General features: G+C 43.8%; 1 protein-coding gene across 2 annotated transcripts in view; it reads left to right on the top strand.

The window, feature by feature from the left end:
• MGLL (monoglyceride lipase) overlaps positions 1-25,421 on the top strand; it is a 117,364-nt gene extending 91,943 nt beyond the window's left edge. For both annotated transcript variants that reach the window (XM_089682454.1, XM_089682455.1), the window contains exons 7-8: positions 15,542-15,757; positions 19,412-25,421. In XM_089682454.1, coding sequence (XP_089538580.1) covers positions 15,542-15,757; positions 19,412-19,558 — 363 coding nt within the window. In that variant the 3' untranslated portion in view covers positions 19,559-25,421. The remainder of the gene's footprint in view (positions 1-15,541; positions 15,758-19,411) is intronic.
• Positions 25,422-25,711: the final 290 nt, after the last annotated feature.

Here is a 25,711-nt window from a genome sequence, read left to right as displayed (position 1 = left end):
GAGAGACCTGGAGCTGTTTGCAAAGGAAGAGTGGTCCAAAATTCCGGGTGAGAGGTGTCAGAAGCTTATTGATGGTTATAGGAAGCGACTGATTTCAGTTATGTTTTCCAAAGGGTGTGCAACCAAATATTAAGTTAAGGGTGCCAATACTTTTGTCCAGCCCATTTTTGGGGTTTTGTGTGACATTATGTCATATTTGCTTTTCTGCCTCTGTTTTATATTTGTTCCAATACATACAAAGGGAATAAACATGTGTATAGCAAAACATGTGTTAATGCAATACCTTTTTTGTGTGAAATACTTGATTTTCAGGAAAAATATCAAGGGTGCCAACAATTTCGGCCATGACTGTATTATTTGAAGCTGAACACCAGGCAAGCGGCCAAATGTGCGGTTGAAATACAACGTTCACAGACTGGCCAATGCGCCAAAAGATTTATACAGTGAAGGAAATAAGTATTTGATCCCCTGCTGATTTAGAATGTTTGCCCACTCACAAAGAAATGATCGGTCTAAAAATCGAATGGTCGGTGTATTGTAACACTGAGAGACAGAATAGCAACAAAAAATTCAAAAGAAATGCATATCTAACAAATGATGACTGATCTGCATGTTCATGAGGGAAATAAGTATTTGATCCCCATCACAAAGCATGACTTAGTACTTGGTGCAAATCCCTTGTTGGCAATCACAGTTGTCAGACGTTTCCTGTAGTTGGGCCCCCAGGTTTGCACACATCTCAGGAGGGATTTTGGCCCACTCCTCTTGGCAGATCCTCTCCAAGTCATTAAGGTTTGATGGCTGATGTTTTATAACTCGAACTTTCAGCTCCCTCCACAGATTTTCAATCGGATTAAGGTGTGGAGACTGGCTAGGCCACTCCAGGACCTTAATGTGCTTCTTCTTGAGCCACTCCTTTGTTGCCTTGGCCGTGTATTTTGGGTCATTGTCATGCTGGAACACCCATCCACGACCCATTTTCAATGCCCTGGCTGAGGGAAGAAGGTTCTCACCCAAGATTTGACGGTACATTGCCCCGTCCATCGTCCCTTTGATGCGGTGCAGTTGTCCCGTCGCCTTAGCAGAAAAACACCCTCAAAGCAGAATGTTTCCACCACCATGTCTGACAGTTGGGATGGTGTTCTTGGGGTCATAGGCAGCATTCCTCCTTCTCCAAACACGGCGAGTTGAGTTGATGCCAAAGAGCTGGATTTTGGTCTCATCTGACCACAACACTTCCAACAGTCCTCCTCTGCATCATTCTTTGGTATTAGTGGGAGGAATGGTGCCCTATCATTAGTTTCAGTAGAAGGAATTGTGCCCCATCATTGGTTTGAGCGGGAGGAATAATTTCCTGTCATTGGTGTCAGTGGAGGAAATAGTGCTGCATCATTGGTATCAGTGGGAAGGGTAGTGCCCCATCATTGGTATCAGTGGGAGGAATAGTGACCCATCATTGGTGTCAGTTGCAGGAATAGTGCCCCATCATTGGTGTCAGTTGCAGGAATAGTGCCCCATCATTGGTGTCAGTTGCAGGAATAGTGCCCCATCATTGGTGTCAGTTGCAGGAATAGTGCCCCATCATTGGTGTCAGTTGGAGGAATAGTGCCCCATCATTGGTGTCAGTTGCAGGAATAGTGCCGGATCACTGGTGTCTGTGGAAGGAATCATACCCCATATTTGCTGTCAGTGAGAGGAATAGTGCCCCATCATTGGTATTAGCGGTAGGAACAGTGCCCCATCATTGGTATTAGTGGGAGGAATAGTGTCCCATCATTGGTATCAGTGGGAGGAACAGTGCCCCATCATTGGTGTCAGTGTGAGGAATAATACCCCATCATTGGTGTCAGTGGGAGGAATAGTGCCCCATAGCTGGTGTCAGTGGTAGGAATAGTGCCATATCATTGGCATTAGTGGGAGGAATAGTGCCCCATCATTGGTGTCAGTGGGAGGAATAATAACCCATCATTGGTGTCAGTGGGAGGAATAATACCCCATCATTGGTGTCAGTGGGCGGAATAGTGCCCCATTATTGGTGTCTGTGGGAGGAATAGTGCCCCATTATTGGTGTCAGTGGGAGGAATAGTGCCCCATCATTGGTGTCAGTGGGAGGAATAATACCCCATCATTGGTGTCAGTGGGCGGAATAGTGCCCCATTATTGGTGTCAGTGGGAGGAATAGTGCCCCATTATTGGTGTCTGTGGGAGGAATAGTGCCCCATTATTGGTGTCAGTGGGAGGAATGGTGTCCCATCATTGGTATTGGTGGGAGGAATCGTGCTCGCATTGTTAATTTCAGTGGAAGGAATAGTCCCCCGTTTTTTGATCAGTAGAGGGAATAGTGCCTCATTGTTGGTTTCAGTGGGAGAACTAGTGTCCGTCCTTGGTGTCATTGGAAGGAATAGTGCCCCATTGTTAAAGATTATTTTTATGTGGTATATGTCTTTAATTTCTTTTACATCTGCCCGGAGTTCAATGTAATTATACATGGATGTCACTGCTTTCTATGTTTCTGAACAAGCTCTTTGTTTACTGCCATCCATCGAGCATCACTTACATCAGAATGCAGAATACGGCAGCCCTTATAATGACCCTGTCTGTATTACAAAGAACGGAGCTGGTCACATAGACGATAATTCACCCGTCTAGCTCATTTTCTGCTTCAGTTAGCAGAAGAGGGTTTAAAAGGTCATTGGGATCTAAATTATACATTCTCATTCATATTTCACAGCCGACTTCCCCCATACGTCTAGTCTCATGGTACACTTGATTGTGGCGGATAGGAAAATATGATGGTGGTGGGCACAAAGCCTATAGATCCCTATCAGGGTCCAGGAAGGATCAATAACAATAATTACAACTCAAAGTAGTTTTAGGAGTATATCAGCATAAGTAAACTTAAAGTGTTACTAAACCTCGGACCCCGCATTTACTATATCCGCTCTCCCCGGACCCTGCATTCACTATATCTGGTCTCCGCAGACCCTGCATTCACTCTATCCGGTCTCCGCAGACCCTGCATTCACTATATCCGGTCTCCGCAGACCCTGCATTCACTCTATCTGGTCTCCCCGGACCCTGCATTCACTATATCTGGTCTCCGCAGACCCTGCATTCACTCTATCTGGTCTCCGCAGACCCTGCATTCACTCTATCTGGTCTCCCCGGACCCTGCATTCACTATATCTGCTCTCCCCGGACCCGGCATTCACTATATCTGGTCTCCCCGGACCCTGCATTCACTCTATCTGGTCTCCTCGGACCCTGCATTCACTCTATCTGGTCTCCCCGGACCCCGCATTCACTATATCTGGTCTCCCCGGACCCTGCATTCACTCTATCTGGTCTCCCCGGACCCCGCATTCACTATATCTGGTCTCCGCAGACCCTGCATTCACTCTATCTGGTCTCCCCGGACCCTGCATTCACTTTATCTGCTCTCCCCGGACCCTGCATTCACTATATCTGGTCTCCCTGGACCCTGCATTCACTATATCCGGTCTCCATGTACCCTGCATTCACTATATCCGCTCTCCCTGGACCCTGCATTCACTATATCCGCTCTCTTCGGATCCTGCATTCACTATATCTGTTCTCCCTGGACCCTGCATTCACTATATCCGCTCTCCCAGGACCCTGCATTCACTATATCCGCTCTCCCAGGACCCTGCATTCACTATATCTGGTCTCCCCGGACCCTGCATTCACTATATCTGGTCTCCCCACACCCTGCATTCACTATATCTGGTCTCCTCACACCCTGCATTCACTATATCTGGTCTCCCTGGACCCTGCATTCACTGTTTCTGGTCTCCCCAGACCCTGCATTCACTATATCTGGTCTCCCTGGACCCTGCATTCACTATATCCGGTCTCCCTGGACCCTGCATTCACTATATCCGCTCTCCCCGGACCCTGCATTCACTATATCTGCTCTCCCCGGACCCTGCATTCACTATATCCGGTCTCCCTGGACCCTGCATTCACTATATCCGCTCTCTTCGGATCCTGCATTCACTATATCTGTTCTCCCTGGACCCTGCATTCACTATATCCGCTCTCCCAGGACCCTTCATTCACTATATCTGGTCTCCCCGGACCCTGCATTCACTATATCCGCTCTCCCAGGACCCTGCATTCACTATATCTGGTCTCCCCGGACCCTGCATTCACTATATCTGGTCTCCCCACACCCTGCATTCACTATATCTGGTCTCCTCACACCCTGCATTCACTATATCTGGTCTCCCTGGACCCTGCATTCACTGTTTCTGGTCTCCCCAGACCCTGCATTCACTATATCTGGTCTCCCTGGACCCTGCATTCACTATATCTGGTCTCCTCGGACCCTGCATTCACTATATCTGGTTTCCCTGGACCCTGCATTCATTATATCTGGTCTCCCGGGACCCTGCATTCACTATATCTGGTCTCCCCAGACCCTGCATTCATTATATCTGGTCTCCCGGGACCCTGCATTCACTATATCTGGTCTCCCAGGACCCTGCATTCACTATATCTGGTCTCACCGGACCCTGCATTCACTATATCTGCTCTCCCCGGACCCTGCATTCACTATACCCGGTCTCCCACAGTACACAGAACATGGAAATGCAATTATTTTAGTAAATAAAAACTGCTAAATACCTTTTCTCTTCAGCAGTATATAGCAGTCTTGTGAGTTTTCATTCTCCTCTGACTGTCCTATGAGGCTGCATGACCCCTGACCCTCTGTCTGGACAGTGCTGATTGGCCCTTCACATGCACCCTCCCAAGAAAAAAAATAAATAAATCTAGCAATGCACACCAAACCGAGCATGTGCAGCTTGTCCCCAAGGCTCTGTACTATCAGCAGATGGACTGGGGACAGTAGAAGGGGAGGATCAGAGAAGACAGGAACAAGTAATTTTTACACAATGCAGAGGATTAATCTTGTAGGAGGAGTTTTCATTCTGCACTGACTGTCCTATGAGGCTGCAGGACTCCTGACCTTCTGTCTGGACAGTGCTGATTGGCCCTGTGCTGATCACATGCACTATCTCAAGAAAAATAAAAATCTCTCTAGCCATATACATTAAACTGAGCATGTGCAGAGTGACCCCACCCGATATGTCTTATTGGGATAAAAGGGGGACACTGGAAGAAGGGGAGGATCAAAGAAGACAGGATCAAACAACCTTTTTACACAATGCAGAGGATTAACCCCTTAGGTTCCACAGTGAGTATAACAAGCATGCTTTATTGCATATACAGACTGATTGTACTGTTGTGGGTTTAGTAACACTTTAAAATGAAGGAATTATAATTGGAAGGAGGTTATAGCCAAAAGGTTGTGGACCTCAAAATTCTGTCCGGTTTAATGCTTGAACCTTTTCTCTAGTTGATGAATCAGCCATTATATACAGTATCTCCCAGAAGTGAGTCCACTCCTCACATTTTTGTAAATATTTTTTTCTACCTTTTCATGTGACAACACTGAAGAAATGACACTTTGCTACAATGTGACGTAGTCAGTGTACAGCTTGTATAACATGTAAATTTGCTGTTCCCTCAAAATAACACAACACACCGCCATTAATGTCTAAACCGCTGGCAACAAAAGTGAGTCCACCGCTAAGTGAAAATGTCCAAATTGGGCCCAAAGTGTCAATATTCTGTATGGCCGCCATTATTTTCCAGCACTGCCTTAACCCTCTTGGGCATGGAGTTCACCAGAGCTTCACAGGTTGCCACTGGAGTCCTCTTCAACTCCTCCATGATGACTTCACGGAGCTGGTGGATGTTAGAGACCTTGCGCTCCTCCACCTTCCATTTGAGGATGCCCCACAGATGCTCAATAGGGTTTAGGTCTGGAGACATGCTTGGCCAGTCCATCACCTTTACCCTCAGCTTCTTTAGCAAGGCAGTGGTCATCCAGGAGGTGTGTTTGGGGTCGTTATCATGTTGGAATATTGCCCTGTGGCCCAGTCTCGGAAGGGAGGGGATCATGCTCTGCTCAGTATGTCACAGTACATGTTGGCATTCATGGTTCCCTCAATGATCTGTAGCCCCCCAGTGCCGGCAGCACTCATGCAGCCCCAGACCATGACACTCCCACCACCATGCTTGACTGTAGGCAAGACACACTTGTCTTTGTACTCCTCACCTGGTTGCCGCCACACAAGCTTGACACCATCTGAACCAAATCAGTTGATCTTGGTGTCATCAGACCACAGCACATGGTTCCAGTAATCCATGTCCTCAGTCTGCTTGTCTTCAGCAAACTGTTTGCTGGCTTTCTTGTGCATCATCTTTAGAAGAGGCTTCCTTCTGGGACGACAGTCATGCAGACCAATTTGATGCAGTGTGCGGCGTATGGTCTGAGCACTGACAGGCTGACCACCCACTCCTTCACCCTCTGCAGCAATGCTGGCAGCACTCATACGTCTATTTCCCAAAGACAGCCTCTGGATATGACGCTGAGCACGTGCACTCAACATCTTTGGTCGACCGTGGCGAGGCCTGTTCTGAGTGGAACCTGTCCTGTTATACCGCTGTATGGTCTTTGGCCACCGTGCTGCAGCTCAGTTTCAGGGTCTTATCAATCTTCTTATAGCCTAGGCCATCTTTATGTAGAGCAACAATTCTTTTTTTTTCAGCTCCTCAGAGGGTTCTTTGCCATGAGGTGCCATGTTGAACTTCCAGTGACCAGTAGGAGAGAGTGAGAGCAATAACACCAAATGTAACACACCCGCTCCCCATTCACACTTGAGACCTTGTAACACCAAGGAGTCACATGACACGGGGGAGGGAAAATGGCTGATTGGGTCCAATTTGGACCTTGTCACTTAGGGGAGGACTAACTTTTGTTGCCAGCGTATTAGACATGAATGGCGGTGTGTTGAGTTATTTTGTGGGGACAGCAAATTTACATGTTATACAAGCTGTACACTGACTACGTCACATTGTAGCAAAGTGTCATTTCTTCTGTGTTGTCACATGAAAAGAATAAAATATTTACAAAAATGTGAGGGGTGTTCTCACTTCTGGGAGATACTGTATGAGACTTCTAATGCCGTATGTGACACCATATGGAACAGTCCTGATATGTCCTTCCATGCAAGAGTTCAAGTGGTATTAAACTCAAAATCAAACTCCTATTATATAGCAGCCTACCAATTTTTAGATGTGATGGCTGCATTCATTTTCTTTATTAGGCTTTTTTTCCCTTTTTTTTACCTGGTGATCTGGACAGAAAGTCTGTTGTTTTTCAACAGAACAAGCTCTCCTGGAAGTGTATCAGTTTACAGAGATGAGACAAACCATTTTACAACTGACGGGTGCTTACAAAGATCAGCTTTTATTTAATCATGTAAAAATGTTATCCCAAAAGAATAAAATGTCGCTGCAACTGCTTGCGTAACTGTAGTGTGAGCCAGGGTCAGCACCCCAAACACGATGTGATTCTTACGTACGTCAGGATCGCGTGGCAATCATGGCAAACCACGTCTTGTCGCCCCAAAAAGGAGCAGGAGCCTATTTTCAGTCGACAGACATGCGTAGAGCAGCCTATTCAAGTGCATGGGCTGGCCTTATGTGACACTTCGAATCGCATTAGATTTGCCCTTATAAAATCGCAAAGCAGGAACAAGCTACTTAATATGTTAAAAGGGCCTTAGTGTATTTAAATCTGCTAGTACAGCTAACACTCCCCTCCCTCAGACTGACAATCCTGCTGTCCAAAGGTGCCCCCTGTGCTCCTTCATCCAGGGTGGGGGCACTCTAATACAGGAGGGGTGTTACTGGCTGCAGCCGCTGACCAAGTTTTCCAACAGGTCCAACAGTCAATCAGTAGATTAACTCCTGTGGTCACACGTCGAAATTTGGCAGGTCCCTGTTGAATCCACCAAATTTCGATCCATCCATGGCCAGCTTTGATACGTACCTGGAGACAGAACTGTTCTTGCTGCCAGCCAATCACATTCTCCCTAAACTGATTTTAATGCCATATGGGAAAATACAAGGAGGAATTTTATTTGTCACATAGGGTTATCAGCAGGGGCGGACTGACCATTCGAGCACTCGGGCACTGCCCAAGGGCCAGGGGTCAGTAGGGGGCCCCATGAAATGCCCCTGGTACCTTTTTTATAGGCTTTTTTGATTGTGGGCAAGGACACAGGGGCCCCATGATCCCCTATTGCCCGGGGGCCCCATGAGTTGTCAGTCCGCCCCTGGTTATCAGGAACCTTTACAGAAATTACCAGGAAAATGCTAGTTTACCTCCTAGACCAGGGGTGTCAAACTGTGGCCCTCCAGCTGTTACGGAACTACAAGTCCCATCATGCCTCTGCCTTTGGAAGTCATGCTTATAACTATAAGCCTTGCAATGCCTCATGGAACTTGTAGTTCTGCAACAGCTGGAGGGCCGCAATTTGACACCCCTGTGACCTAGCCCTAGACGATATGGCAATAGAATGGTATACCCATCCGTATTATTATTTATTTATTTCAGGTACTTATATAGCGTCATCAATTTCCGCAGCGCTATACATATATATTGTACATTCACATCAGTCCCCGCCCCTGAGGAGCGTACAATCTAAGGTTCCAAATTTACATTCCTATACTAGGGCCAATTTAGACAGGACACAACTAACTAACCAGCATGTCTTTGGAGTGTGGGAGGAAACCCATGCAGGCACAGGGAGAACATGCAAACTCCAGGCAGGTGGTGCTGTGGTCGGGGTTTGAACCAACAACCATAGTACTGCCAGGGGGAAGTGCTAACCATTTATCCACTGTGCTGGCCATCCGTATTCCAAAATGACTCTATTCTAAATGTTTCCTTTGTCGACTATCATTTGAGCTCAGGAAAATTTTTTAAATAATGAAGCAGTTAGAGAGATGGGAGTATGTGAATATTTTAGCTGATACTTCAAAGGCAGTTTCCAAAACACATTGAAATTTTAGTGAATAGATTGAAATAATCCATTAATCTGGAAGAGAGACATTCTGTGGGCATTATGTTTTCTTGGAAATGTAGTTCAAATGGAAAAACAGTCTGCACTGCGTTATGATATTTTAATATCGGGCCTCATTAGGAAAAAAGAAAAAAAATTGGAGACGAGTACAAGCTAATGGTGAGCAATCTACCTCTTCCTTTCATTTTCTAGTCTTCACTTGTAAAATGAAAGCTGGTATCTGATTGGCTGAAGATGGTAACACAAAATCATAACCTTGTAAACCTTTTAGTTCTTAAAGCCGGGGATCTTCATCTGTATGTACGATCCAAAGACAGGCTGGTAGGTTAATTGGCTCCTGTCTAAATTGGCCCTAGTATGTTACATAGTTAGTCTGGCTGAAAAAGGACAAAAGTCCATCCAGTTCAACCATTAAAAAAAAAAAAAAGTTATAATCCTACACCCACAGTTGATCCAGAGGAAGGCAAAAAACCCAGCAAAGCACGATCCAAATTGCTCCTGCAGGGGAAAAAATCCTTCCTGATCCCCCGAGAGGCAATCGGATATTCCCTGGATCAGCTTTACCTCTAAATGTTATATCCAGTTATATTCTGTGTATCCAAGAAAGAATCCAGGACTTTCCTACAGCAATCCACTGAGCTGGCCAGAACCAACTCTTGAGGGAGTCTATTCCACATTCTCACAGCTCTCACTGTGAAGAAACCTTTCCGTGTTTGTAGATTAAATTTCTTTTCCTCCAGATGTAAAGAGCGCCCCCTTGTCCTCTGTGATGACCTCAGGGGGAATAGCTCTACACCGAGTTCACTATATGAACCACTGATGTATTATACATGGAGATCATATCCCCCCTTATGTATTATAAATGGAGATCATATCCCCCCTTATGTATTATACATGGAGATCATATCCCCCCCTTATGTATTATACATAGAGATCATATCCCCCTTATGTATTGTACATGGGGATCATATCCCCCTTATGTATTATACATGGTGATCATATCCCCCCTTATGTATTATACATGGAGATCATATCCCCCCTTATGTATTATACATGGAGATCATATCCCCCCTTATGTATTATACATGGAGATCATATCCCCCTTATGTATTATACATGGAGATCATATCCCCCTTATGTATTATACATGGAGATCATATCCCCCCTTATGTATTATACATGGAGATCATATCCCCCTTATGTATTATACATGGTGATCATATCCCCCCTTATGTATTATACATGGAGATCATATCCCCCCTTATGTATTATACATGGAGATCATATCCCCCCTTATGTATTATACATGGAGATCATATCCCCCTTATGTATTATACATGGAGATCATATCCCCCTTATGTATTATACATGGAGATCATATCCCCCTTATGTATTATACATGGAGATCATATCCCCCCTTATGTATTATACATGGAGATCATATCCCCCTTATGTATTATACATGGAGATCATATCCCCCTTATGTATTATACATGGAGATCATATCCTCCTTATGTATTATACATGGTGATCATATCCCCCCTTATGTATTATACATGGAGATCATATCCTCCTTATGTATTATACATGGAGATCATATCCCCCCTTATGTATTATACATGGTGATCATATCCCCCCTTATGTATTATACATGGAGATCATATCCCTCCTTATGTATTATACATGGTGATCATATCCCCCTTATGTATTATACATGGAGATCATATCCCCCCCTTATGTATTATACATGGTGATCATATCCCCCCTTATGTATTATACATGGTGATCATATCCCCCCTTATGTATTATACATGGTGATCATATCCTCCTTATGTATTATACATGGAGATCATATCCCTCCTTATGTATTATACATGGTGATCATATCCCCCTTATGTATTATACATGGAGATCATATCCCCCCCTTATGTATTATACATGGAGATCATATCCCCCCTTCTGTATTATACATGGAGATCATATCCCCCTTATGTATTATACATGGAGATCATATCCCCCCTTATGTATTATACATGGAGATCATATCCCCCCTTATGTATTATACATGGAGATCATATCCCCCTTATGTATTATACATGGAGATCATATCCCGCTTATGTATTATACATGGAGATCATATCCCCCCTTATGTATTATACATGGAGATCATATCCTCCCTTATGTATTATACATGGAGATCCAGCAGGCTGGATGTACCCAAGCTGATCGATCGATCAACGTAGGGCACATTCTGCCTGCCCATACATGGTTTGAATCTCAGCCGGTTCCTGCTGAACTGGTACGAACCCTCTATGACCGGCTTTGAAGTGTAACTACAGTCAAAACGTTTTTGTATAGTTTTGGAAGAGAGGAAAATGGCAAGAAACCCTGCAATTTTTTTGTTGTTGTCTCTGTCCTGTTGAGGATATTTCCTTTCACTTCCTGTCTTAAGCTGGTCATACATGGCTTAAATTGTGGCTCATTCAGCAAGAAATTCAAACTGCAGCTGTCCTTGTTATCGCTAGAGATGAGCCTAGGTGTCCTCCGATTTCATCTCTGTCCGTAGTTTCCACCTCACACTGATTTGTAGTCCAGTTACAGTGAAGGAAATGCATATTTGCTCCCCTGCTGATGTTGAATGTTTGCCCACTCACAAAGAAATGATCGGTCTAAAAATCGAATTTTCGGTGTATTGTAACACTGAGAGACAGAATAGCAACAAAAAAATCAGCAGAAATGCTTGTCTAAGAAATGATGACTGATCTGCATGTTCATGAGGGAAATAAGTATTTGATCCCCTTCACAAAACATGACTTAGTACTTGGTGGCAAATCCCTTGTTGGCAATCACAGAGGTCAGACATTTCCTGGAGTTGGCCACCAGGTTTGCACACATCTCAGGAGGGATTTGGTCCACTCCTCCTGGCAGATCCTCTCCAAGTCATTAAGGTTTGGTGGCTGATGTTTGGCAACTGGAACTTTCAGCTCCCGCCAAAGATTTTCAATCGGATTAAGGTCTGGAGTCTGGCCAGGCCACTCCAGGACCTTAATGTGCTTCTTCTTGAGCCACTCCTTTGTTGCCTTGGCCGTGTGTTTTGGGTCAATGTCATGCTGGAACACCCATCCATGACCCATTTTCAATGCCCTGGCTGAGGGAAGAAGGTTCTCACTCAAGATTACGCGGTACATTGCCCCGTCCATCGTCCCTTTGATGCGGTGCAGTTGTTCTGTCCCCTTAGCAGAAAAACACCCCCAAAGCAGAATGTTTCCACCAACCAGTCCTCCTCTGCATCATTCAGATTCAATTTTTTGGACCGATCATTTCTTTGTGAGTGGGCAAACATTCAAAGTCAGCAGGGGATCAAATACTTATTTTCATCACTGTATCTGCCGATGGGATCATTACCCACCCCATAGCACATGTAAACAAAGAGGTGTGATGCTGGTGATGTCATTGCCCTTATATGGACACGGGCCTACATTTAACCAATGACCAGGGACGAACTGACCATTTGGAAACTCAGGCACTGCCCGAGGGCCCAGGGTCAGTAGGGGGCCCCATGAGATGCCCCTGGTACCTTTTTCATAGGCTTTTTTGAGTTTGGGCAAGGACACAGGGGCCCCATGATCCACTATTGCCCGGGGGGCCCCATGAGTTGTCAGTCCGCCCCTACCAATGACAATGACTAAATATGGACTAAATATTGACATGTTTCCATATAAGGTCGCTGTCCTCACCAGCCATGTGCTATGCCATGGAGTGACCTGGCCCTCAGCTGATTGGACTTCAAAATCGAAGTTCAGGTAGTGGTGAGTTTGGAGGACACCCAAGCATATCTCTAGTCAGACCCACCTTGCTCATCAAACTTTGATTGAAGAATTAAAGGAGCCAAGTGGAACAGTGTTGGCCAAACAAGTTACTGCATTCAATAAGATGCACACATAGTTTGAATGCAACAGCCAAATAGTAAGATTCCTTCATCCACATAGTTGAGAGAACAAGCAAAATCTAAATTTGTATGTCTAATTTTTAAAACACAACAGGAAGCGAGAGGAGAACTCTCCAAAGAAAATCTCCTAGAGTAGGGTTTCTCAACCATGGTTCCATGGAACCCTAGAGTTCCTCCAGAGGTTGCTAGGGCTTCCTTGAGAAATGAGCAAGTTCTGCCTCTCGGATAAGTTCCCACTGACACTATAGAGCTTTTTAATTATCTGTAAGGTGGTAATTCTTCTCAATGAACACAAGTGTAGGGAGCATTCTTCCCACTGACCATCACACTAATCTATCATGAGTTGTAGATACAGTAGTTATTAAAGTGTTACTAAACCCACAGCAGTAAAATCAGTCTGTAGATGCAGTAAAGCATGCTTGTTATACTCACTGTGGAACTTAAGGGGTTAATCCTCTGCATTGTGTAAAAATGATTTGATCCTGTCTTTTGTGATCCTCCCCTTCTACTGTCCCCAGTCCATCTGCTGATAAAACAGAGTCTTGGGGGCAAGCTGCACATGCTCAGTTTGGTGTGCATTTTCTTGGGAGGGTGCATGTGAAGAGCCAATCAGCACTGTCCAGACAGAGGGTCAGGGGTCATGCAGCCTCATAGGACAGTCAGAGGAGAATGAAAACTCCTACAAGCTTTAAGCCGTGCTTGGCAGGATACTGATAGAAGTCACAAGACTGCTATATACTGCTGATGAGAAAAGGTATTTAGCAGTTTTTATTTACTAAAATAATTGCATTTCCATGTTGTGTGTACTGTGGGAGACCGGATATAGTGAATGCAGGGTCAGGGGAGACCAGATATAGTGAATGCAGGGTCCGGGGAGAGTGGATATAGTGAATGCAGGGTCCGTAAGACCAGATATAATGAATGCAGGGTCCGGGGAGACCGGATATAGTGAATGCAGGGTCCGGGGAGACTGGATATAGTGAATGCAGGGTCCGGGGAGACCGGATATAGTGAATGCAGGGTCCGGGGAGACCGGATATAGTGAATGCAGGGTCCGGGGAGACCAGATATAGTGAATGCACGATCCGTAGAGATCAGATATAGTGATTGCAGGGTCTGGGGAGACCAGATATAGTGAATGCAGAGTCTGGGGAGACTAGATACAGTGAATGCAAGGTCCGGGGAGATCAGGTATAGTAAATGCAGGGTCTGGGGAGACCAGATATAGTCAATGCAAGGTCCGGGCAGACCAGATATAGTGAATGCAGCGTCCGAGGAGACCAGATATAGTGAATGCAGGGTCCAGGAAGACCGGATATAGTGAATGCAGGGTCCGGGAGACCGGATATAGTGAATGCAGGGTCCGGGGAGAGCGGATATAGTGAATGCAGGGTCCGAGGAGACCAGATAGAGTGTATGCAGGGTCTGGGGAGAGCAGATATAGTGAATGCAGGGTCCGAGGAGACCAGCTATAGTGAATGCAGGGTTTGGGGAGACCAGATATAGTGAATGCAGGGTCCGAGGAGACCAGATATAGTGAATGCAGGGTCCGGGGAGACCGTATATAGAGAATGCAGGGTCCGGGGAGACCGTATATAGAGAATGCAGGGTCCGGGGAGACCAGATATAGTGAATGCAGGGCCCAGGGAGATCAGATATAGTGAATGCAGGGTCCGGGAAGAGCAGATACAGTAAATGCAGGGTCCGGGGAGACCAGATATAGTGAATGCAGGATCCAGGGAGACCAGATATAGTGAATGCAGGGTCAGGGGTTTAGTTACACTGTAATAGGGGTTCCCTGCGCCTGGAAAGTTATTTCAACGGTTCCTCAGTGATGAAAAGGTTGAGTAAGACTGACCTAGACAATGTCACATGAACAGATTGAAGAGTTCCCTTTAATTCTACCATTTTCTTTCCTGGTGATATAAATCTGTCTAATATGGAAACAGCAATAAAAACCTGACAGAGAGCCTTAGCCATGCGTGCTCTATTGAAAAATACAAAATGAAAAGTTTGGCCCCTAGCTATTCTTTAAGATGACCATACTGAAATATCAGGCACATCAAATTATAGGGAAAGGGAAATACTAGATTTCATGGAGTGATTAAATCTCCTTGATGGCTTTTGAATATCTCAGAAGAGCTTTAGCCTGTGATGGAGCCTTTCCATCCCACTTCCTACTGGGGGCACATTTAGGATGTATGGAGTAAACATACGATGGATTGCATGCAGGGGTGGACTGACAACTCATGGGGCCCCCGGGCAATAGGGGATCATGGGGCCCCTGTGTCCTTGCCCAAACTCAAAAAAGCCTATGAAAAAGGTACCAGGGGCATCTCATGGGGCCCCCTACTGATCCTGGATCCATGGTGATCCTGCAGGTTCCATCCAAAGCCGCTATCTGCATGTAGTTAGGACGTTCCTCATACAATCATCAATCAACAAACCGGTCCTTCCCTGTCTAAATGTGCTAGGAACTTTAGACTCTGAGTTCCTCTGGGGCGGAGACTCCCATAGTGAATTCACTGTGTTAAAAAAATGTAAATTGTAAAATAGCTGATACAATATAAGGTGTCTAAATGTAAAGCCCATGCCCTGTGTAAATAAAATATTTGATTGTTTGTCTATCTAGGTGGAGTGTTATGCCACTGACCCCTTGGTCTACCATGGTGGGATAAAGGTTTGCTTTGGAGTGCAGCTCCTGAACGCCACGGCCCGGGTGGAGAAGGCACTTCCACACCTCAAGCTGCCCCTGATATTGTTTCATGGCACCGCCGACAAGCTTTGTGATTTCAAAGGCTCTCAGTTCATGATGGACATCGTCCCCAGCGAAGATAAAACACTGAAGGTAAATACTTGTAAATCAACATTACCTCCTGCTAACAAATGAATAAAATCAGAACAATGACAAGCTCTGCTTTGTTCTCATATATCATTTTTTAAATGCAAGCAGTGTAAGTACCTTAGTGTGACCTGGTATCAGCCTCCTGCAGTCCTTGTACAGCAGAGCTCCGTGATAGAGAAGGAAAAGTGGCTCAAGGAGCCAATCAGGTGTGCTGCAATGCAATAGGCATGCTGATAGGAGGATAGTGCAGAGTGGCAAAGAAATGAGCTCAACAGGATTTTGGTTCTCTTTTCACAAGGTGGGGAGAGGAAGTGAAAGTGAAACTGCAGCAGAGAAAAATCAAGTCCCCTGCTAGATGGGTCTGCACTATGTGGCGGAGCTGTGTAAATCTCAGGACAGAATAAACAGAAATACATATCCTTTGGGGGGTAAAACAGTTGTCATATATGTATTTAATTTCTGTATTAAGCTGCTTATCTGGAGCAGGGGTGGACTGACCGTTTGGGAACTCGGGCACTGCCTGAGGGCCCAGGGTCAGTAGGGGGCCCCATGAGATGCCCTTGGTACTTTTCATAGGCTTTTTTGAGTGTGGGCGAGGACACAGGGGCCCCATGATCCCCTGTTGCTCGGGGGCCCCATGAATTGTCAGTCCACCCCTGGTCTGGAGTTTCACTTTAAGTTTTGCCTGTGATTTGAGAACGAAAGACTGACCAGCTGAGCTTGTTGTTTTGCAGCGGATAGCATAGCAAAGGATGGAACATTTTAACTTACTCAACAAAGACCAGCTGTTTTCCAGTTTCACTAGTGATAATGCAGCACTTCCAAGTCCCAGCGTTCAATCATAGGTTACAGTTAGGGATGGACAAAATTGCAGATTTTCACTTGGTGAAAATCGACATATTTCAGTAAAATTTGCCATTTCGGCAAGATGAATTGCGGTTATTGGGGAAGACTAAATTAGGAGGCTCTTAGAGGAAAAATGTCACTGACACTGGCACCAACAAAGGGATCACATGTCTTTGTTGATAAACAAAGCCATGTCAAACAGCAAACTTTCTTTTCTATAGCTAATTTTGCCAAGCGGTACCACATGGCGAAATTAGAGAACAAATTTCAAGTAAATTTTCAAATCTGTAAATTTGCTGTGATGTCTGGTTTGGCTAATTCAGACGCTCGTGTCTACTGTGATCTGCAGAAATTTTAATAAAATTAACTAGATAGAAACCTCCCTCATTGTGCTTGCTGGAGTCATTCAAAAATATACTCTGCATATATACTGTGTGTGTGTGTATATATATAGTGTGTGTACGTATGTATGTGTATATATATATATATATATATATATATATATATATATATATACATACATTCATACATATACACATACATACATGCGCACACACACTATATATCACAATATATATATATATAACACACACAGTATATGTACTCTGCATATACACTGTGTGTGTGTGTATGTGTAAGTATATATATATATATATATATATATTGTGTGTAATACATATATATATATATATATGTGTGTGTGTGCGTGTATGTATGTATGTATATATATATATATGTAGTGTGTGTATATATATATATATATATATATATATATATATACATACATATACACATACATACACGCACACACACTATATATATATATATATATATATATATATATATATATATATATATATATATATATATATAGTGTGTAATACATGTATGTATATATATATATATATATATATATATATATATATATATATGTGTGTGTGTGTGTGTGCGTGTATGTATGTATATATATATATATATATATATATATATATATATATGTAGTGTGTGTGTGTATATATATATATATATATATATATATATATACATACATACATACATATACACATACATACACGCACACACACACACACTATATATATATATATTTAGTTCATACTAGCTCATAAAAATGTATATTGAACACATTATATACACATTATTATGATATTGTTATACAGGATTTTTATAGCATCAATAGCTTGTGCAGCACTTTACAGAATGGAGGGAGACAATACAGTTACAATACAAGTCAATCCACTATATATATATTGTGTGTGTGTGTATGTATGTATGTGTATATATATATATATATATATATATATCTATCCTCTTGTATTGTAACTGTACTGTCTCCCTCCATTCTGTAAAGTGCTGCACAAGCTATTGGCGATATATAAATCCTGTATAACAATATCATAATAATGTGTATATAATGTGTTCATTATACATTTTTATGAGCTAGTATGAACTAAATCCGGCAATATGGGAAATTGAGTGTACAAGCTGCACATCATCTTGTTAGCGGGATTTATGTCTGCTTCTGATAATATCCAGCTGTCACGATGACTGCGGGCACTCACGGTTTGCGGTGCAGCCAAGATATAAACTCTGCACTGTAGATACCATCTGTGTTGATATTAATATTATATAGTGAGAGCTCACAGATATTAAAGCTGTTGACAGGCTGAAACACCAGCAAGCCCTATACCACAGACTGCACCAAGTAGACCAGTTTAAAGGAAACTGGTTGTGTCCATTGAGATGGGAGGTTTCCCATAAAGCCTAACTTAAGCCGGAAAACTAAAAATGTTAAAGTCAGACCAGTTTTCTTTCGTTTTTGAGAGTAGGGGAGGGTTCGAAAATCTGTCACCTTTATTTGTCACTGCGACAAAGAGTGATAATAAATACAAAAGTTGGATTTTTACCAGGAACAGGAGGTGAAGGAACACCTTCCAATAAGGACATTTGTTCTGGGGACAGTTGTCCAAGAGAAGATTTACCCTCGCTTTGGAGAAATCCTCTCTGAGGTCCTGATGGGATATGGAAAGAAAATAAAAACTGGCAGGGGTCCTAAAGCCCCCCTCCCAATATTCTGGTGGGGGTTAATAGATCTAAGTGGCTGTCCTAAAGCCCCAACCAACTTTTCCCCTCTCACTATCCATTGCAACCCACCATCCTTCTGATCCGGTGGGAGTTAATAGAACTAAGATGTTGTCTTACCCTGAACCAACTTCCCCCTCCCCCACAATTCCCTCCAACTACCCCCTTTTAGTCCATTGGGGGTTAATAGAACTAAGAGGCTCTCACAGGTGCTTCATCAAGAGTACCCAACCATATTCACCCTTTCTACCTAGTTGCTGCATTTACAGAAGTCAGTACCACTGCTTCCATGAATGAATCTGGATCTATAAATGGAGAATAAATGGATGATTGATAGATCATCATCCATTCATAGGTCACGATCCTTCATAGAAGCTGCAGTACAACCTCTATGAATGCAGTGGCTGGGCAGAAAGGGTGGGCATGGTCAGACACTCTTGATGACAGCCTGTGACAGCTACTTAGTTCTATTCACCCTGCTGCACTGGAAGATTGAGGTAGCGGGGGGCTTGGGTGGTAAGGGGTAAGATTTCAGCAAAAGGAGGTGACAGCAGCACAAGGGACACTTCTCATGAAGAGAAGTCATGTCCCTTGTGCTGATACTTTCATTTTTTTTATTTTAGGTAAACTTACCATTTCCCACAATTTTTTTGGTTCACCCGCACTTTAAGATGTATTGGTGTCCATTCATCCACCTTAAATTTTTTGCAGGTGTATGAAAACGCTTTCCACGCTTTGCACAAAGAACTTCCTGAGGTGACAAATGAGGTGTTCCAGGAGATCAAGAGCTGGATCCTTCAAAGGCTAGAGGCGTCCACATCAGCTCCAGCAACAACAGAACAGCCAAAATGTACTTAAGGGACCCTACACCCAACAACGCCCCCCATGGACTCTTGTCCTCCCATATAAGCCTACTTCCAACTAAGCCTCCATTCAAGTCACTTCTCAGCTGAGCCTCCACACCATACTAGAGTTAGGCCTCTAGGGTCTCCATCTCTGATTCCCAAGTCACAGGAACCGATGGGGAACTTTGATGGTGTACAACAACACTTACTTGACAAAGCACAAGAAAGCCACAAATGCAGCCGATGGAAATCTTTCTCCACACTCAGCTGGGGTGGATGCACAGGGAATGTTGGGCGATTTCAACTCGCAGACAATTTCTCTAGGAAGGATTTGGGCATTTAAGTTTTCAGCAATAATTTTACAATGTGCATCCACCTTTCTCGGAAGCCAACTTCACAGGAAACAAATCTTTCAAGTCTACAAAGCGATCTGTCATCCTAAAGCACAAAGCAATATGATACCGTCCATAGGAAGAAAACAAGAATGTATATCGCATCATTGCTTTTTTTTGCTGACGGACATCTTGGAAAAGCGTCGAGACTGTGTTTAAAGATCAGCTGTGAAGGAATCCTTTGTATATATCCCCTTTTACCCGTTTTAATAGATTTTATTACACATTATATAAAAATAATAATAATTTAATATGTTAATATATTTTCTGCCTGCATAGGACAAGGTGGAGGAAATGTAGTTTTTTTAGATTATTTTTTACATTCTAGAAAAAGTGAATTTGTGGCCTTTTTGCCTGCTAACTGCTAATGTATGTAAATTTTTTATCTGACCAAGAAAACACGGTGATATTTTTTGTTGGGTAATGTGCTTTAGGTTATCTTTGGCAGTAACAAAAAAAAAGAAACCTTAAAGATACACTCCAATTGAACACAAAAGGAAAGTGAATCTGTCATCTTTAGATGTTACTAGCTCCGTAGTAATGTTCTTTTTTTTTTGTATTCCCTACTATGTCAAAGAAAAAGTGTTCTGGATAAGGCAGGACTGCTATTAGAAATCATCCCCTCTCCGTAGCTATGGGCTCACGAGGATCAAGTGTCAAGCTATTGATTGAACTTACCTTTCTGCACTGTTACCAGCAAAATCCATACAGAGAAGGGAAATGCTTAGGTGTGAACAGGGGCGGACTGACAACTCATGGGGCCCCTGGGCAATAGGGGATCATGGGGCCCCTGTGTCCTTGCCCAAACTCAAAAAAGCCTATGAAAAAGGTACCAGGGGCATCTCATGGGGCCCCCTACTGACCCCGGGCCCTCGGGCAGTGCCCGAGTTTCCAAATGGTCAGTCCGCCCCTGGGTGTGAATCCCTCTCACATCCAAAGCTGTCCCTCCTCATTCTTTCTCAGTGTCTCTCAGTGCTCCTGATCCAGCTTCTTCATGCCTGTCTTCAGTAGGGTGGGAAGAGGACTGCCACTTTTAGCCCTGGTACACATATATGCGGCCGTGCGGGCCGCATTTTGCGCGGGCATGAGAGCCCATTCATTTGAATGGACTCCCGTGCCCTGGGACACACAGGGAAGAAGTCCCTGCACTTCTTCTGAAAACGCAGCCTGCACGGGAACCTCGGTTCCCAGTACGGTTGCGATTTCCAGTGCAGGCGGTGTGCCATTAGAAGTAATGGCACCCGCCCGTGGGTCCGCATTCCTCTGTACGGGTTGCACGGATTTTCGTGCGGATCCTCAGCCACATCACCCGCACATATGTGAACCTAGCCTTAGGGCCGGTTCACACTATAGAAACGCAGTCCAGATGCGTTCCGGATGCATGTTTGCATGTGTATTCTGGTGCGTTTTTGATGCATACCAGTTCATTTTGTCCCCTCACTTTTTCTTCAATTAAAATAGCGACATGTGCGTTTTTATGCATTTTACTGCTTTCTAGTACAGTTCTGTGCAGAAAAAATACAGCCTGTTCTACTTTTTTTTTCTGCATCTGGAATGCACTGGACCTGCAAGCACTGATGTGAACTATGACATTGACAACCATGTAACGTACTTTCTGTGTGTTTTGGATGCAGAAAAACCGCAACTGAAATGTATGTAGTGTGAACTGGCCCTTAGTGGGAAGAGGACTGCCACTTTTAGTGGGAAGAGGACTGCCACTCTTAGTGGGAAGGGAACTGCCATTCTTTGACCTTATTTACATTGGGACTCATCCTGATTCAAAGTGGAACCCAGGCTCTCCTGCAAAATCCATACAGAGAAGGGAGATGCTGAGGTGTGAATCCCTCATCAAATCCCAAGCTGTCCCTCCTCTCTTAGTAGCCCTCAGAGCTCCTGATCCAGCTTCTTCTTGCCTATAATCAATAGGGTGGGAAGAGGACTGCCATTCCTAAACTTCATTTACACTGGGACTCATCCTGCTTCCAAGTTGAACCTGCACCCTCCTGCTGCCCCAAGGGGGCCTGTGCCCGCTTTGGGAGTACTGCCTGTACCCCCCTATTAGTGGCCCTGGGGTCAGGGCCCCATTGCAGTTTCTTTCCTGCATTGTGTGCAGAGACGTGTAGCTCATACAGTAGAAGACTACTCAGATTGATGGCTCTCCACCTAGACGCACTGCAAAAAGTCATACAAAGTCTGACAGTAAAGCATTTAGGGGAAAATGGTAGAATATTCTAATTCAAGTAGCCTTAGAGGAATATTGGAAAAACATGCCATTGCCGTCCTGAAAATAACCTTGCTCTCATGTTCTAACTACAGCTTCAGTACTGATTGTGTCACCAACCCAGAACAAGTAGGGGGTCAGTGAGTAAAGTCAGAACTCCTACAAGGATGTTTGGGGTCAGTGAGTAAAGTCAGAACTCCTACAAGGATGCTTGGGGTCAGTGAGTAAAGTCAGAACTCCTACAAGGATGCTTGGGGTCAGTGAGTAAAGTCAGAACTCCTACAAGGATGCTTGGGGTCAATGATTTAAAACAGTAAATGGCAGTCAACAACTAACAGTTTAAAAAATGTATTTGGGTCAAGAAGGGTTTCATTTACAGAAACCGGACTGGACTTGCCTATGTCAACAGTTCACCTTTAACCCAGTAAGGAACTATTTTGGATCTCCAGGACGCATGAAGCGAGCCTCGGGCTGCAATCCCCTTGGGACATTATTGAGAAATCTCCCAAGTCAGGCTAGGAATATAACCAATTTGTAAGTAGAACTAATTTTCTCTACAGGGGCGGACTGACAACTTATGGGGCCCCCGGGCAATAGGGGATCATGGGGCCCCTGTGTCCTTGCCCAAACTCAAAAAAGCCTATGAAAAATGTACCAGGGGCATCTCATGGGGCCCCCTACTGACCCCAGGCCCTCGGGCAGTGCCCGAGTTTCCAAATGGTCAGTCCGCCCCTGTTTCTCTAATATCTCCTTTTGGTTGAACATGGTCTTCAATGACCCATTGTTCCAAGTCGAAAAGAGAATGTAGACACATAGAATGCCATGCCTATGCTTCCCTATAGGAACTGCCTAAAAACCCCTCTTTCTTCATCTCTCGAAGTGTACCAGCATGTTGTTTAGAAGTCTTTCTGTAGTGTAGGAAAACCAACAATAAATAGTGTTTTACAAAATTGATGGCAGGGTTGCCTCAACTTACAGTATCAATTTGCAAAAAAGTGGTCATTGGACTTTAACGGGATCTGTTCAGGTTGAAACTGCCAACTTGTGTTTAAAAGTGTAAGTTCCAAGGTTGTCATCCTTGTAAAAAATAGATCTGAGGTTAAAGTGCCACACCAAGTAAATAACCCAGTCACAATACAAATTAATTCCACTGTAATATCAGCTGGAAGACCACACAAGAAAGCCAACATGTTTCAGGAGCCAAAAACTTGCACTCCTCATTAAGGCTTGAGGATAGGATGTAGGATGTATATGGCCTGAATTGAAAATACAAATGTACAGACTAAGCACAGTGTTCATCAACAGCTGGTTCCAGCAGCAACTCGGCCCCCAAATGAATTGGATTTCTTGTGTGGTCTTCCACCTGATTTTACACTGGAATACATTTGTATCTGGACTGTTAACTCACAGTGTTACATAGTTAGTCTGGCTGAAAAAAGACAAACGTCCATCCAGTTCAACCATTAAAAAAAAAAAAAAAAAAAGTTATAATCCTACACCGACAGTTGATCCAGAGGAAGGCAAAAAAACCCAGCAAAGCATGATCCAATTTGCTCCTGCTGGGAAAAAAATTCCTTCGTGATCCCCAGAGAGGCAATCGGATATTCCCTGGATCAGCTTTACCTCTAAATGTTATATCCAGTTATATTCTGTGTATCCAAGAAACAATCCGGGACTTTCCTACAGTGATCCACTGAGCTGGCCAGAACCAACTCTTGAGGGAGTCTATTCCTCATTCTCACAGCTCTTACTGTTAAGAAACCTTTCCATGTTTGGAGATTAATCTGTGTAGCTTCAATCTCAGATACATTTATTTTTATTACAGACCAAGTAAACTGTGGAAGTCCTTTGCTAAGTAGAAGGCCCCCGGTCAGAATCCAGATTCCCTGTATAAACGCCAATGAAGTACCAATGGAAAGTAATCCTAATAGGATAATCCCAGGATTGCAGTGCTAACTATCCATTCTCCCAAAAAACTCATCCTTGTGAGTCGCTGACCCAGAGCAGGTTTTCAAACACCTTTGCTTGTTCCAGGTCAGTGATCAAAAAAAGGATAAGGAAAGCCTGGAACTTACACTGTCAAAGGCAAGTCAGCCATTGCATGCTCCCTCTCTGTCCTGACAGGTTCTGAATGGGCAAAGTCTCTTACTAGCCCATCCCCCAGTCTACATATACTCAACTGATAGTCCATTCCTGAGGAAGTCAAACCCTTCGTCATGTCGGATGGTGTTGGAACCGTCATGCGGTTGGTGATGTCATGCTTCTTGTTATGAGTGCTTGGCGTTTGGCCGATAAGGCATGAGTACTGCATCCCGGTAGAATGCTACACGCTTCCCATACCTGAAAGCATGAAGTATATGTGACTGGGCAACAGAGGAGTGCAGGAAAAGTGAGTATAAGTGGGTGGGAACATAGGCTAGGAAAAGAAGTCCATTCATTCCAGTGCACGTGGGTGTTTGCATCTGCTAACGCGCTCTTGTAGGACACTTTTGAAGGATCTGGAACACAGTGCTAGAAATGTCATTTAGATAACGTGGAGTGACGTTTATTGTAGCATGTCCTATTCTGCTGCATTTACTACTTTTTACCTCTGTTCCCGTTGGTAGGAAAACAGTGTGTCAAAAGCAAGCCATTTTCCTTAAGTGCATGCTTTCCTATGGCTGCATCTGGCTTGCTTCTTAGTCTGATGCCCATTGGCGCTAACCATAGAAATACAGATCAAACAGATAATATAAACCATCCTGTTTTGATATGTACATATCAGATCAATACCATGTATACTAATAATATCATTTTTTAAAATATATTAACTGATCAGTTTTTTTTATGGACCTTGACAGTGAAATCCCCACCATTGGGTTCCCAGCTCCGCCCACCTGACAGCTTCTGTGGGAGGGTCCTGCTCTCCCTGTTGGGTTATTTTTTTATCATAGTACTGAGAAAACAGCAGGAGGAGCAAGACCCACCTCTACACCTGTAGTAAAAAAAAAAGCAAGAGTCCACGCAAAGGTAATGCTGGTGAGGAGATCCTATCTCCGGTATCCCTAGGAGATTTAGTTAGGAATGATCCTTTAAGATATTGGCCTGCTTTCCCCGGTGTGCATTGCTATGATGTCCTGCCAGGTTACAGAGATTTGTGTAACTGTATCCCACTTGTTAGCAAAGCAAAAAAAAGGCACAGTGTAAATCATTTTTATACATGTAACACTGAAGCGACACTGAAATTTTTCTCTTTATGAATAAAATTTGACTGTTATGAACTATGGTTTTGTAAAGGTTTAGTATGTAACCAAAACCTGTGAGTGTCCAGACTGTGTACATTAAAATTTTTACATTTTCGTTAATCATTTGAGCTCCAGAGGATTTACCCCCCTTAATGACCAGGCCTCTTTTTGCTACTCGGCACTGCACTAGTTCAACTGATAATTGTGCGGTCATGCAATGCTGCACCCAAACGAAATTTACATCCTTTTTTTCACACAAATAGAGCTTTCTTTCGGTGGTATTTGATCACCTGTGCGCTTTTTATTTTTCACGCTATAAACAAAAAAAG

The sequence above is a fragment of the Staurois parvus genome, unplaced genomic scaffold, assembly GCF_062004578.1.
Source record: "Staurois parvus isolate SC_StPar_1 unplaced genomic scaffold, SC_StPar_1.0 ptg000290l, whole genome shotgun sequence".
NCBI classification, from domain to species: domain Eukaryota; kingdom Metazoa; phylum Chordata; class Amphibia; order Anura; family Ranidae; genus Staurois; species Staurois parvus.
This window is presented reverse-complemented; position numbering and strand designations above follow the sequence as displayed.